The sequence below is a fragment of the Cyclopterus lumpus genome, chromosome 14 (genome assembly GCF_009769545.1).
Source record: "Cyclopterus lumpus isolate fCycLum1 chromosome 14, fCycLum1.pri, whole genome shotgun sequence".
In the NCBI taxonomy this organism is placed as follows: Eukaryota; Metazoa; Chordata; class Actinopteri; order Perciformes; family Cyclopteridae; genus Cyclopterus; species Cyclopterus lumpus.
Genome location: NC_046979.1, coordinates 11662789 through 11678856, shown reverse-complemented (window position 1 = coordinate 11678856; position 16068 = coordinate 11662789). Strand labels below are relative to the sequence as shown.

The window sequence follows — 16068 nt, the reverse complement described above, 5'->3', positions numbered from 1 at the left end:
CAATAATGTCAGGACTTTCAAAGCTGACCTAGCATTTACCAGCTATTGCATGACATTTCAAACAGGAAAGCGCAATAACTGATGTGTTATAAATACTTAATAAATGACTGGATTCAGATTTTTTTTTTGTAATATTTCTGTTGGTGGATGCTGTGCACTGGTTTGTGTGCATCCTTAGAGAATTGGACTGAGCTTTTCTTAATCTCTTCATGTAATGAGTTTTCTTTTTTTTTTGGTATTCAGATTAATTCTGGTATTGGGCTCAGTCCAATGTAATAGCATTTAGTTGTCTCTAATCTCCTAACCCCATAATTCTTAATCAAAACCAAAGGCAGTATTTTTGTATCTAATCCGTCATGAATCAGGCCATGGATTACAACTCTGGCCTTGGCATTCTACACGGCTGAGCAGGACTTTCTTCCTCCTGACTTCACCTGAACAACGATCTGCGGTTGGACAATGTTTCAGTCTTCACCTGTGTTCATGATCCAGTTTGTTTCACACACTACAATTATTACTTTCTCTCAATAATCCTGAAACTCAGAGCTCTCAACCGTGGCGTTGATGGGACAGGTGAAAGAAAATTTGGGAGATGTACAGGGATCGTGGCATCTGTCTGTTTGTGCCGTCAGCAAGAAGGTCAAATATTATGATCCATACTTCTATAATCGTTGCACAGATGAAGGGAAAGTCCTGAGAAAAGACAGCTCAAAAAGCCCATTGTTGACATTTTATACATGTCCAAAATGGCAGTGTATTGCCTTTGTTGCGTTCACCTAAAGGAAAGATCAGCAACGGACAGGCAATCTCAATAGTTTAATTCAGTCTGTTTACATTTCTTGTATAAAACCAGCTGCATTATAGAAATACATTTTACATCAGAAAGCACTTCCTCCAGAATTTCTCCCTCATATGCATTTTATTCTGACATCCTTCAAACCTGCCAAATCTGTCAAATCTGACAGGTTTGAAGGAACAACATAACGTGAGGCTCTCAACTACATTCAGAAGACTCAAAGCTTAACTATGACTCCAATGTAAAAGAGTGGCAGACGTTTGAGTATGTCCCATCCATCACAATGAGATGAGCAGTCTCTGGGGCTGATAAGGCAGGTCTGTGTCAACAGCCTGTCAATGAAGACAAATGAGGAGGAGGAGGGCTCTAAGAGGCGCAGAGCATCATTTACCTCTCTTTCTCCATTGTCTCTCCATGTCTTTCTTTCTGTCCTACCATCTGAAATCATCGCTGTACTTAATTGAGGGGCAATGCTCTCATCTGCTGGTGTGTAGGTGAACTGGCCTCATGTATGTATAACTTCAGAATATTGCCGTAAATCAGAACATGGGGAAACCCTGAACAGTAATTATTTCAGAGACTCGCAGGGCCTAATTTGTTATTGTTTTTTAGGCCCCGCTTCAAAGGCTTTAGGTCAGTTTAGCATTCTAATTATTATGATATTTAGGCCTATAATTAATTATTGTCATATAAATAGGCCAGATGGAGGGTTGAAGATTAATAACAAATTGTTGCTATTGTATTAAAACAATAAAGGTACATGCATATCTATTGCTCACCACCAGATATGAACCATTTACATCAAGTAAGCCCACCACAGGCTGTAAAGAACTATCGTCTTCAATGTCATCACTGTGGCAACAATTATGTTGTTCTTTGGAGAAAGGCGAGGGCTTGGCACTGGCTCTTCTCTTAGTCCTGAATAGCTAATGCTTCTGGTCACCAATATGCTTATTAAATTTGAATGATGATAATGGGTCAGGGATGATCCAAGTCAACCACTGACCTCCACACTACTTGAGCGCCACTTGATTCCAGTCCCTGCGATGTCCAGTTGCGGTTTACTTTTAGCAGACTAGTGAGCAATATGCACGATATTTCTAGCTTTTTGCACGAACATAAAACATATATTCTCAGCTAGTAAAATAACCAGCAAGTAGCATGTGTAATGAGCATTTTGTATCGGCTTCAGATTTGTAAATGACAAGGTTTTCACAGATAATAAGAACGTATTTTCATGTGATTTATTGTATGCACTGACAGGACATTGAGCCAGTTGATGAAGGCATTAAGACCCCTGGCATTGTAACATTGTAAGACCCCTGGCATTGTAACATTGTAAGACCCCTGACATTGTAACGCTGAGCTTCCTAACATCACTAAATGTGCCTCCATCCTGCTTCTGACACCACAACCCAACTTCTCACAGAGCTGAAGGTGTGCACGGACGCCTGTGCACAGATATCCCCACTTGTGGGTAAATGGTGAGAATAGTTTAGGCTAAGAAAGTGTTACGTTATTGTTTTCAATATAGTGCCGCTCTTTCAGGGTGTCATTTCTATTTAAAAACAAAACATGTATTTCAGGAACTAACTTTTTTCCACCAGAACAAGTTCATTCATTCAAGGAGCAACACAGGGATGCATTGTTTACAAGATGAAATGAACCCAGTGCCCTTGTTCACACAATTGAAAAGTACTTTACAATGGCTTTGTATTCAGACACATCTGGATTTGGCCTACTCGATGTTCACTCTTAAATGATACTATTTTATTCAAATATGTCTGTATATTAAAGCAGAGTTGTATTCAAAGCTGCATAGAAATTACATTTAGTTGAAGAATTTGATAAATGAGTAGGAATGTTTTTTGTAGTCAAGTTCAATAATTTTAAATAAACATAGAAGATAAAAAAAGAGTTAGTACATTTTCTATAATCTGCTGACTACTCTTAGCTGGTTTTGCAGATTTCCCACATACTTAATAACATTTTGGATTGTTTTGTTGTTCAGCATCTTTGGTACAGTCAAACAACAAACTTTATGTTTCTCTTTTGACCTTTGTAACAACCAGAGTTAACTTCTCATATTTGTGGGTAGTTGTGTTATGTATGCAAGGCATATAAGATAACAATGGATATGGCATTTTTAATGAAAAATCTACATTCTGACAAAAAAAAAGAGTAAATACCGGTAATGTCTTCTGGGATCTCATCATTGTACTAAGTTCTGGATATGTAACAAATGAGAAATCAACTGACTTAGAGCTACATTTGAATAAATGACTTTATTGCACATAAAAATTTAAAATAGCAGTAAAATTGTTGAAGAGGTTGACCAAAGTCAAGGTAAACCTAATTTCCCAGAGACAAATGTACATACTGAAATGAGGTAGGCTTTCGGTGCTACATCACAAATAATAAGAAAATCAATATATAAAAGTTGTCATCATGATAACTCGCAGTACAGACATAGTATTGCTACTTGTATTTGTATGGCATAGTTTTAAAAGCCAGTATGACAATCGATGTAAGACCTTAGGATGAGCACAGATGTTAAAGTCGACCACTGATATGGCTGCAAGTGTTATTTTCAATAAAACACAACATATTTAAATATATCAGCCATAACATACATTATGTCAGTTTTAACCAGAGGATGGGCTTAACAAAACACAGACATTCTGTAAAGGCCATCTTCAACAATGGAGAAAATGTCAGGCATGGATGGTCCTTGCTTCACCGTGGAGTTGGGCTTTAATTGTGTGGTTGTGTTCTACCATTAAACACGCCAAGAATGATATTATTTGGTTGGTTGGCTCAAAGGTTGTCATTGATTAGTCAGACAAAAGCCATGTAAGTTTACGCTAAGGTGAGCTCTAATATTCGCTCCAGGGTAAGTATGAAATAACCTTGTCATTTCAAAACCATCATGTTTATCCCACTTTTCGATCTACTGGTCAATTTCATCATAATGAACCTGCCAACATTGGTTGCATTATATAGCCTACAACCAAATACTATAGAAGCTAGATCTAAATGAATGACATATTGTAAGTTACTATACCATAAGTTACTGCATACCATAACCCTCTTTTCTTATCTCAACAATTTGAAAATTAAATCTACCAACACATTTGACGTGACATTTAATAACTATGAAGTTTAGCAAGTATCCCATCCATTTGTAGTGTAACTAACTGTGACTGCACATTACAAACCTGTTTCAAGAAGGAAACATGAGGAGAGACTCACAACTTGCCATCAATCAGGTCCCTCTCATGCTGAAGGGGGAATAGCTTCCCCCTATTGGACCAAAACTACCTCCCACAGTCTACAGCGCTCTCTGGTGGCAAAAACGAGAAACACTCTTTCAGCAAAACCCCCCAAAAAACATGGTTACATCCGTTAACATGGAAGGGGCGGGGTTTACGACCTCTACTGCAGCCAGCCACCAGGGGGCAGTCGATACGTTTTGGCTGCATTTTTGAGAAGCTGCTATGATGTCCATCTTCATACAGCCTATATCAACACTATAATAACAAGATACGGACAAAAATGAATAATTTTTACTACAAATTGTGACCAGAGTTCATCACACCTTCATTAAACCCTTCCTGCCCGGTTAATTCCCAACCTCACCAACTTTTTGATTAAAAAAAGAAAGAAAAATCAATCATTATCCCTTAATCTGGATTTTTTATTTTTGTCTGATGACCACACAAGGGTTATTTCTTTTTATTTTAAACAGCTACAGCGCTACAAACCTCATAGAGTATAGGCCGACAGAGAAGTACTACTGCGTAAACTAATCTATCTGTAAATTCGGCCTGTCCCACTAAAAAGTCCACCCTTAAGTGCCGAATGCTCTTTGAAGTAACCTATGTATTGTAAGAACCCCCCTATGTATTAAAAAAAAAACAAATCATATCACCTGCGTTACGACCTCCCCGCAGGAAAACACACTGGGATGCTCCTTCCTCCGGAGCTTTTATAGCACGAGATGTTCATTCTGAGCAACTGTCTCATTGCACAACTATTGCAAAGCCAAAGACCACCCCGGCACCGTGTCACTCAAAACAGGGCCGCAGCTATGGGCATTTTTGCGGGCTAAAGTCATGTCATCTGAGACATTTAATTGGGCCCGGGTCCCCACAGGGGGACAGCGCACGGCATTCCTCGCCTGCCTGCGCCCTGTTGTGTTGCTCTTCGCCGCATGGCTGCTACAGTCCGTGGATAACATGTCAATGCCCACACGAACTTGAGCTGCCGGAGTCCCTCTGACTGATGCATTGATTATGGTGGAACAAGTCTGAATTCTATATAATATAGTTGGAGTCTCAAGAGGGAAGTGGAGGTCGACTTTTGGAGAGATATAGTTATGCCATGCTACGGCCGAGAGACGCCTTATAGTATTTCTGAAGAGACCTCAGCGGTGGTCTGACGGGGTAAAGGCGGCTATTAATATTGAGGACGTACACTTCTACCTGATTTTAATCTTTATTTTACGGAATTTCCTGCGTCGGGCTCGTGCTGCTTCAGGTAACACTGTTGGCTCAGATGATTCATTTTCAGCTACCAGGAGATATTCCATGTTTGTAATAAGTAGTCTACATCATAATGCTGATTGACAACATTAAGTGCAATATAATGCTATTCCATCAGTATTAGGCATGTTTTGGTTTTCCAGTAACTAAGAGAGCCTAAATAAAGCCTAAATAAAAATGCTTTATTTGCTGTAGAAGGTCATTGAGGTTTGTTGTGTGAGGCAGACCAGGGTTAAAGCAGCCATATGCCCGGATATAAAAAGCCTTTACCTACGAGGGAGGCATGCCAAATCCAGACCTTAGAGTCTGTATGTCAACGTTCTCTAATTATTTAATCGCACTGCAACTCTAAATGTATGATGAAACTGGTGGCTGAGTGTGTGTGTGTGTGTGTGTTCATAGAGCAACGTACTTAAGGTGTGGATTAATCACGTGGTTTATCAGAGCGGGCTTTCATTCCAACTGATCACAGCACCTGCTGAGTTAATTATATAGTTGAGTGTTGATAAAATCCCAATCATGTATGAGGTCGGAATACAAAATTGTATACTTAGCTTATACGATAACTACTACTTCGTCTGCTGATTGTCTGGTTCCTAAATAAAATAGTTTTAAAAAAAATGCCCGTCACAATTTCCCAGAAGCTAAGGAGGCTTCTCCAATCTTTTTTTTGTTCTATCCAAACAGTTTAAAACACAGAGACAACCAATTTACAGGCACATACAACAGAGAAATGTAGGAAATCACCATAATTATAAAAACCTGGAAACACAGATTTTTTTCCCATGATAAATCTAAATTACTTTCATCATTACGAACATCATGTGCCTTTTATTAGACCTTTGTGTATGTGCTAACAGCTCTGTTTTGTGCCCGTGGCCTCGTGAAGGGATAAATGATCACCTCAACCAGAAGAGTGTCTCCTGATAAATCTGAAGTTAGAATCGCCTTCAGCCTCGACGACACATCAGGTAAACACACACTCATCGACAAACTGTGCACACACACACACACACACACACACACACACACACACACACACACACACACACACACACACCTGCTGTAGCCATCCACCCACTAAGTCCCCTGCACATACACGTGTGTCTCGGTAACCACTTATTTTGAGTGTAGTTGCACATATTACTCAATTGATCATTTAACACCTGACGTTGCTCGGAGCTATACTCTCACTGCATTTCCAGTATGTGTGGAACACATGCACACCATTCCTCCCACTAAAACAGACCAGGCGCCCCACCCCTCCCTGCCCCCCACACCTCACACCCTATCACTTTAACTGTGTTCATTCTTCTACGCCGTAGCTGAGACAGGTGCTCCCTCTATTTATGTAGGACCACAGCATATTAAAAACTGACCACACATGCATGTGTGCAGCTGTGCACTTGCAAAATGCACGAGTATAGGCACACACACAAGCAATTTCTTATGGGGCTAGTATTATTAAAAAATGTTAAATCTTCAATCAAAACTCTAATGTCTACCCTACCTATGGTGCAAGGTAGTGTCGGTTAGGATGTTTTACTGCAGTGGGGCCAGGCTCCGGGACAGCAGCTGCAGCTACGCAATGGCAGAGTCAGGTTTCCCCTCTAATACTAACAGTGTCCTCCTGCCTGATTCACTGTTCAGCTTTTAGAACACCGGACTATATTTATAAGCAGTTAACACGTTAAGTCCTACTCCGCCCATCTCTGATCCCTCTTGTCTTTCTCTTAGGAAGTGAGATGAAGGGCTGTAGGAGGAACGATACTCAAATCCCACTCTAAGCAGTGGTTCATTGAACTCCATGACATTCTGCCTGTCATTCTCACATGGCAACGTGTCCTCTGAATCACTTTTTATTATCTTCATCATTCTTATTGCTGTACTTTTGTTTCTAGCTTGCTTTCTCTTCTCACCTCAACCCTTCATTTGAGTGGATTCATTTTCAGTTTCACCTCGTTTTCCATTACGTTCTTTTGTTTAGTTGTGCGCTGGTTAATTTTATGATAAATCTTAAGGATCAAGTAACTGTACATGGCTGCCTTTTATTTATTTATTTCTTGAAGCAGTTGCTTCCAGAGCCGTTAAGGCACCAACTGACCCCCTCAAATCACATTTCGAATATTCCCTGGACGATCAGGTTGTTGCCTCTTTGAACATGTGTTCCTCACAGGGCGACTACGACCTGTGCTCCATCTAGGGATCATCACTAGGGCTCTCATGACTTCATGCCTAGCATAGTTATAACCCCACACAGTATCAATCCTAAGCATTAGAACTGTATTTATTCCACATCATAATTGCCCCCATGGCTGTAGGCTGGCCCACTGATACTTCTGCTTTTAGAAGGTTGCATCATCCCAGGATTCTCCACATGTGTTCCACAACTCCACAGGGACATTACTGGCGAGGCAGAGGCTGGTGTCGGTTTCGGTCTGTCTGTCTGTCGGTCTGAATCCCTCTCTGTCCATACATCTGGCCTGTCTGTTCTTTCTGCCCACTGTATTTGTCTGTTTGTATTCTGACCCTTCATGTCTGTCAGTGTGACAGCTCAGTAAAAGGACACAGCTCATTTATACATGGTGCAATGTGTTGCAGTGGTGACGTATAAGAGGTGTTTGACCAATTTAAGAGCCTAAAAATCCATTAAAGCCATTAAAGCAGCTGCCTTTTTGATCCCCCAATCATTTGGACATACATTTGACAAAATAATCTCTCTTCCACAAGTTTCAAATCTCTGCAGGCTGATTATCATAGAGTACTTTGATGGAAGCAAGGAAATCAGTGCAAAGATGAGAGTACAGTAACTATGTACATGTCCTCAAGTAGTGTACTTAAGTACAGTTTTGAAGTACTTTTACTTTACTTGTATTTTTTACTTTTGCTCCTTCAAACTCCACCGCATTTGTCTGACAGCTAGTTACTTTACATAATAAGACTTTATACAAAACAATATTGATCTACCTCCTTCTGTTTCATGGATTGGAGTTCCATTCATACATTGTCATATTCATGTAATGTGTTTATGTAACTTTGTAAATGCTGTTCATTCTGTATACATGACATATATTGCTTCTGTCCATCCGGGGAGAGGGATCCTCCTCTGTTGCTCTCCTGAAGGTTTCTTCCCTTTTTTCCCTGTGAAAGGTTATTTTTGGGGAGTTTTTCATGATCCGATGTGAGGTCCTGGGACAGGGATGTCATATGTGTACAGATTGTAAAGCCCTCTGAGGCAAATTTGTCATTTGTGATATTGGGCTATACAAAATAAACTGAATTGAATTGAATTGAATCACCTGATGCATTAGATGCATTCTTATAGACAAGAATATTCACCAATATATACAATGTTTAGCACAACTGGCAACAACATTAACATGCCCCTTACCTATAAATCAATAATAATTAGCTAATAATATGATATATATAATAACATGCTATTCTGAAAGGAATCATTATGTATAATAAGTGATTTTACTCTTGATAATTAAACAGTCTGTATCATTAAGAACATACAATATTGTGTTTTGGTATGTCAGTATATTTCAATCATTGTACTCATTGTGCATATCTGAATAATGCATTGTGTTTTTATAGATGTAAAAGATGTGGAGGACCTTCCTCAGACTTTCCCGGATCTTGAACAGCGACTGCAGGTATACAGTCCTACTATCACATTGCTTTGAACACACACCTTGTTTGGTTGGCAGCGCATTGAAGAGATGGCTTTAAATCCACAGTGCTGGTGAAGGATAGCATTGTGTGCCTTTTAAAGGAAAAGTCCACACCTGCCCTGCAATCGTATGGTTTTAGCATTTTGCGTGTCATGTCTTGCTCTCGTTTGTGTCTTAATGCTTTATTTCTTTTAATGGATCTAATGGAGAGTCAAATGCCAACTGAGTTCCCTCTTCGATGTTTTTGCTCTGTAAATAATACTGTTACTATCATTATTGCTCCTTCCATTTACTGCATAACTATTTTACACCTAAAGCCCAGCTCAGAGGAATCATTCTGGAAATGACTAACTATAAAAGAGCTGGAGGTTGAGAAGCAAAGTATAGGTTGAAAATGTACCTCTAAAATATGTGAGTGATGGTGGAATTTCGCTCTAAAACTCTGTTCATGGTAGAAACAGTTTACATCAGGAGAAGCTTGGGTTAAGCGTAAATCAATGTCTTCACTGTGCGCTCAATCTGCTATTTGTGTTGTCATTGAATTATCCTTCAACGAGAGCCATAGCCAGGGTCACATAAAGTGCACGTTGGCTTAGAGTATCAAATGAAAACATTAGTAGCAGGCCAATGAATTAAAACGTTCATGCACTGTAGCACAGGCTAATAGAGGTTTCTGTTTCATTCCCATTTATCGTAGTTTTATGATTTAAAAAAAATCAATATTCATATTAAATGAGCGTAACATGATTTGAACATGCAATATTCTGATCTGGCATCAGACTTGTCTCCCACTGTAAGGCCTTATAGGTCTTATACAAGTAATATGGAGACAAGTTAATTTAGGTCTCAATTGTTGTTACATAGAGAAAATTACATGGACCTTCTTGGAAAGTGCTGTTCCAAATAACAGGTCCAGGTTTGTATATATTATAAACTCTTTTGTTTTGTTTTGCCTGGCCCTAAACTGACATGGTATCTCTCTGATGTTCTCTCTCTCTCTAACCTCTTGCAGCCAGTGCCCCCCTGTGGGTCTCTGAGAGAGAGCGTTCAGGTCTACAAGGAGCACTGCAGGATGGCGAGAGATTTCCACCAGGTCAAACATGAGATCGCTGTGATTGAGGACTGCAAGTGAGTCCCTGTGAATGCCTTTTAAAATAAAATGAAAAATAAATAAACAGGAGCTCTTAATGGGTGCATTGGGAGCACATCTGATCAGGAGGTTGCCGGTTCAAATTACGTTTGGTGTCACTGCTTGGATCAGAAGTGAAAGAAATCTGGTCTTACTTACTCACAGCTTTTTGGCTTAATGAAAAGTTCAAATATACACTCACTTGTACACTATTGGGTACTATTGATTCAAGGAGAACAAATAAGAATGTGCTTTTATAATTATAGTGATCATTTATTGTAATATGGGTGGAAGTTTGGAACATAAGCATAGACCACTAGAAATTGCAACTCTTGTTCTGGAGGACCACAAGGCATTCTAGATCAAAATGTCCACCAGAGGACACATGTTTATAGCTTTCCAACAGCATTCAGCACATGATCTACAGCGGGCCCTTTCCAGAAGGTGATATTTGAACAGCTGGTAATGTATGACTTTGATTTCAGATGTATTTCTTTATTATTAGAATTACTTTTAAATTAGAAACAAGATCAAACAAGTGTGATGTATACAGGAATGAGTGTGAATGTGAAGGTTGCACTGTACACTGAGTTTCTTTTTTTGATTCTGAACCATAGGGTACAATTTGGGAAAAGTAGCATCGATACTGTGGCGAATATTACACTGCAGCCTCGTCAGATGCTAATTGAGTGAGACCTGCTATATGCTATAATGCACATAGTGTATGTATTGTGGGTATGCTTGCACATAAACAGAGGTGTATAATACACACTCACACACACACACACACACACACAATGCACACTGTCCCCTGTGTCCTCAGCAGCTGTGGGTAGTTTTAGCAGTAGGATTGTCAAAGCCCCACCAACACACACACACCAATAAATACGTGCACATGCACATACACACTACCTATACACCACTTGGCAGCACCTAAATAGAGAACAGCAGGCAAACTCTGATGTGATGAGTATAGCCTTGAGTTTGGATAAGAAAATGATGAGTCAGTCCAGTAGAAACTCGTAGTTCTCTTATTTCCCACTGTAGCTCATGCCAACATCCACTGACACACACAAAGTGAGATTCACACTTAAAGTAAAGTGAGACACAACTAGACAGAAGTGACGGTAATACCAATTGTGCTTTTAGGCCGATACTCAAAATGCAATTACGGTATCACTGAGCCAAATACTTCATTTTGAACATTGAATATATTTAATGGAAGAGTTAATATTTTTGGCTATTTATAATTGACCATGATGCAATGACAGTTGTGGTACTTCCCATATCATTAGACAAAGATAGACAGGAGACAGACTTAGTGTTGTGTTGCAATGACGGAGGGATTTTCCAGAATTCACGCAATCACACTCTAACACTGTTTAGTGAACTTTAACTTGTTAAACAATCCAGTTCTTCAGTTAAATTATTCCTGTAATACCAGTGAACAGAATCACAATACCCCTCCTAAGTGTGCATAGAAACATTGACCCAGACATTAATAGGCCTAATGTTGTTCAGCCTATCACTGGAACTGCCATTACACAAAGTTGGTTACACAGGAAATTGCCATAATTGTGAAAGAGTTGTCAAAACATCCATATTAGAAAGGTTTAAAATTATTTTAGTACACACTATAAGGTATTTTCAAATGTGATAGTATATTACTTATTTCATCAAATATTAAAAAGGTTTTGTGTACAATTTATATCAGATTTGGTCTGATTTCTATGATTTTCCGGATGGATTATTTTGGACTGAAAAAGATCTCGTCCTATTTTTTAGACTTCCTCTGTCACATAAACATGCATACCCACAGGCGCATACATATATGAACATGCATGTTAGAACTTGTTTCTAATAAAGAACGTAGAAACCCAGCACAAAAATAATCCATCTCAATCGCTGATCTTTAACTGCAAACCACACTGCGTCTTTACTAACGTAACCCTAAAACCAGTGAAATGATGTACGATATGAAATGGTTATATTAGAGTAGCCACGTGCCTCCCCTGTGGGCTGCGTATGTTTGTCATAAAGTATTACAAAATAAATAAAAATGATGCTTTCCAACTCAGATGGAATTACCAGTCTTAGTGAAATGTGTAAAAGCTGAAAATGGATTGTGGATGAGGAATTACACAAGGATAAGATAAGATGAAATAAATACGTATTGCTTCTTTCTCTTGGATCTGGTCTAACAGGAAATTAATAGTTTAAATATGTTTTTTTAGACATTGGACAAGACAATTTCAAATGAATTGTAATCATCAGTTCATGATTCAGAAAAGCTGCACAAAGATGCATCATATCCATATGAAAATGGCATATTGCATCGCATTAATTCTTAAGTAAATTAGATTTTTACTTAAGTCAATTTAAAATAAAATGCTAAACATGTATTTTTAAATAAGATTCATTAAAAGGTTAATGTGTGATTCAAATGCAAATAAAAGAGTAATACAATTCAACACTTGCATCTCGATATCACACTCAAAGAATCTTTTTTATATTGGGGACAAAACTTAATCTAAGTCATATTTATATGTTTAAATCCGTTGTGCTTATAATAAACACCATTATGGCAAACCTATCACCTATGTAAATCTAGCTCAAAGAAATTTAGGTTTGGGCCTTAAATCATTTAACATTGCAGCCTCCAGTGAATTAAAAACAGTAGCCAATCCTCAGCTTCTGTCAAAGTTATAGCATTGAAGCTCCACAGACAGCCCATAACGTAGAATAGAGACTCCTTTTCTTCTTTGTTGATGCTGCTGGTCTGTGACTTGGCACTTACCAGCAGTAATACAACACTGACATTCACACACTCTCAGGCGTGAGGACATGACACGCACGTCACACTCATACACTTTGGTGCATGTGCGCTTACACTGCCTTTCAAAGTCCAAAGGCTGATCTCTTCCCAGAGTGTAAAAGCATTGTTTGCCAGCCGAAGTCAGGTCATCCTGTCTAAACCAGAGCTACAGTCATTCAATTCAACTGGTTTCATTGGGAAAGACAGTTGGGAGAGGTAACTAATGTTATTTATTCTGTCATGCACATACAAGTGCTCAGCCCACATGCACTTACAATACACCAACAATACAGTTGGAGTGGAGAAACATTTGTAAGAGACAACTTAAACTTAACCCTGTAAGACCCAAGCATAGAAATTATATCTAAATCTTTTTTTTTTTAAGTCAGATGATAGTCAGATAAGTTTTTAGGGAAACGTAATATTGCAACGTTGGGCCTAGTTGGTAGCAGAATTTCAGCATTTGCTCTCAAACTGTCAGAACAAATACACAAAACAACTAATGGTTAATTTGGAGTGTGTATTGCTTACATAGCACTACAGTACATTTAATTAATAATAATCACCCAACAGTCATATTTTTATGAATCATAATTTATTTTAAAAAGATAAAAACTGAAATAAAAAGAAAATGGTAAAAAAAAGATAAAAACTGGATAAATAACACTGTCTGGCTAGCCTAATGTGCTCTCTACTTACATTTACAAAAGGAAAATACAACCCCACCAGAACTCTTACATCCTCATATTCCAGAACATTTGAACATTTACACCTCTCCCTGAACAATGCACCATACATGCAACCCCACATTCAAAAACATTTACACTTGTCCCTGAACAACCATCCTCCAAAGCATTCTACAAACATTATCTGGCTTGAGTAACAAGGAGATATTTGGGCAAACCAACAAAGTCAAGATAAAAAAAACAGTTGACTATATCTCACTGCGAACATAGAAATAACATAGGGTTAGGGTTACCCTAACCCATTTAGAATTATTCAAATCTCGTCTAAACTTAAAATTATAACAAATAACCCATTTGTAAAGTGTGAATCATCAAATACATTATATTTCTGTAAGTATTTATCCTGTATCTGAACATCCAAGAAGTGGAATGTCTCCATGTAGTGTGCAAGGTGCACATGCTATGTTAGCTACCATTTTCACCCAACGTTGTAAAATTACAACAATGACATAACAAGCTGAAAATCTAATGTGATGCATTAATTACACAATAACTTAGTATTTACATGAACTACATATTCTAACAATCACCCAAAAAAATATTTCATGGAATTTACTTACTTCAATGTTGATATATCCAGTTGAATGAAACAAGGAGATGTGCTTCCAGGAAAGTTTGCAGGTAGAGTGAGTTCATGGCCTTATGGCCAGACCTATATACACATTTACGATCCAATAGCATTGCAAGGCAAGACAATAGGACCCATAGACTATGTAAATGTAGTCTTTCCCCAAAAAACGTCTTTGCAAATGTGTTTTTTGGAGAGATAAAAGTGACGTTGTAAAATTACAACCAGGGGTCTTACAGGGTTAATATTATATTGCAAACAAAGAACTTAGTCTTCTTTTAAGAGACCTTTAGCTACACTGTAGCTTTTCATCATAAACCAATATGTTTGTGTCTTAGGTCTATACTACACATTAGCACACCATCTTCCATTATAGATAAGGCGCACTTTGCCTCAGCCTCATACATCGTATACTGCTTGAGGCCACATGTTGTAATTACTCATTCCTTAGCTTTGTTGCCCCACAGTAAGCACTATTTTTCTTTTTAAAAAGCTCAGCCCTTCCTGTAAGTTTTCATAATTTCTATGTTTATTTCACGCCCACATTCCAGAAACAACTCAGCTGGAGAATCTAAATTGCTCGTAGTTATGAATGTGAGTGATCGTCTGCTAATTTGGGAACCTGTTATGGGTGTTTCCCTGCCTCAAGCCAAGTGTAAGCTGAGACAATGTTCAGCTTTTTACAACTAAATATTATTAAGCAGGAAAAGATGGGAAATAAACAGATGACTTTGAGAAATTCTATACTGATTCATGCATTTTGATAACAAAAGAAATCTAAAAACACATTTTATTTTTATTTAAACATTTTCATTTCACTCCTCTCTTAGGCGCAAGTTGCTGGCAGAGCTGGTGGAGGATGAGAACGTTGCCATGGAGATCGCCCGTCTCGAGGAGGAGTTTCGGCGTCTGACAGAGGAGAACCGCACCTTGATGACTGTCCACAACGAGCGCGCTCAACAGCTGGAGAGGCTCTGCTTGACCAATCGAATGAGGCAGGACTCCTCGTGACCTCTGACCTCTGCAGAACCTGAGGCCTCCAAACATCCAGCTGACACCAGGCCAGGACACCATGCAGAAATAAAGGCACAGCTAGTGTTCATTCTTCATAACAACAGTCAGTGAATCAGCTACAGAAAGGCGTTGTGTTTATTCATGTCTGAGTCATTTGTTTGAACCACAGACTTACGGTCATCATCTGTGTGAAGCCATTCTACCAAGCCATGACACAAGGCCACTTTTCTGGGTTTTAATATTATGTGATCTTGCAGAACCTTTCCTGTTCGCCATTGCAATACCTCACAGTATATATTTATACAATGTCAGCTGCCGTGAATCACCAGATATGCTGATATCTGTCTCAGGTCATGTAGAAACTCAGATATTTTACCTGAGGTCTGTAGAGGGAGCCAACGGTGGTATGATGTGGTCCAAATGTTGTATTTTGAGGAGTGATTCCCCTCCCTCTTCCTCTCTCTCACCCCGTCACTTGCAAGGTCAAGTTCCTGTTATGATAAAAAAAAGGATATGAGACAAATGTTTAGAGTGTCAGGGATTGGGAAATTATATTACCATTTGTGAGGAACAGCAAAAGAAGAAGGGTGATTATCTATTTCACAATAAGTATCTGCTGCGACACAACACTGTATGAGTTGTACATTTTTTGGATGTAGCGTGTCTCACCCACCTGTAGAAGGGCAGGTATACAACAAGATAAACTGTTGCTTATCGTCCTCGTCTATTAATAAAATGCATTTTATTTTAACACTAGCATCAGTTCCTTAGTGTCATTT

General features: G+C 38.7%; 1 protein-coding gene across 1 annotated transcript; it reads left to right on the top strand.

Moving 5' to 3' along the window:
* The first annotated feature begins 5241 nt into the window (after window positions 1-5241).
* On the top strand, window positions 5242-15286 carry map3k7cl (map3k7 C-terminal like). The gene is made up of 5 exons (XM_034550740.1): window positions 5242-5335; window positions 6230-6311; window positions 8941-8999; window positions 10030-10145; window positions 15106-15286. The coding sequence occupies exons 2-5, from the start codon at window positions 6236-6238 to the stop codon at window positions 15284-15286; spliced, it is 432 nt and encodes a 143-aa protein (XP_034406631.1). The 5' UTR covers window positions 5242-5335; window positions 6230-6235.
* The last annotated feature ends 782 nt before the right edge of the window (window positions 15287-16068 follow it).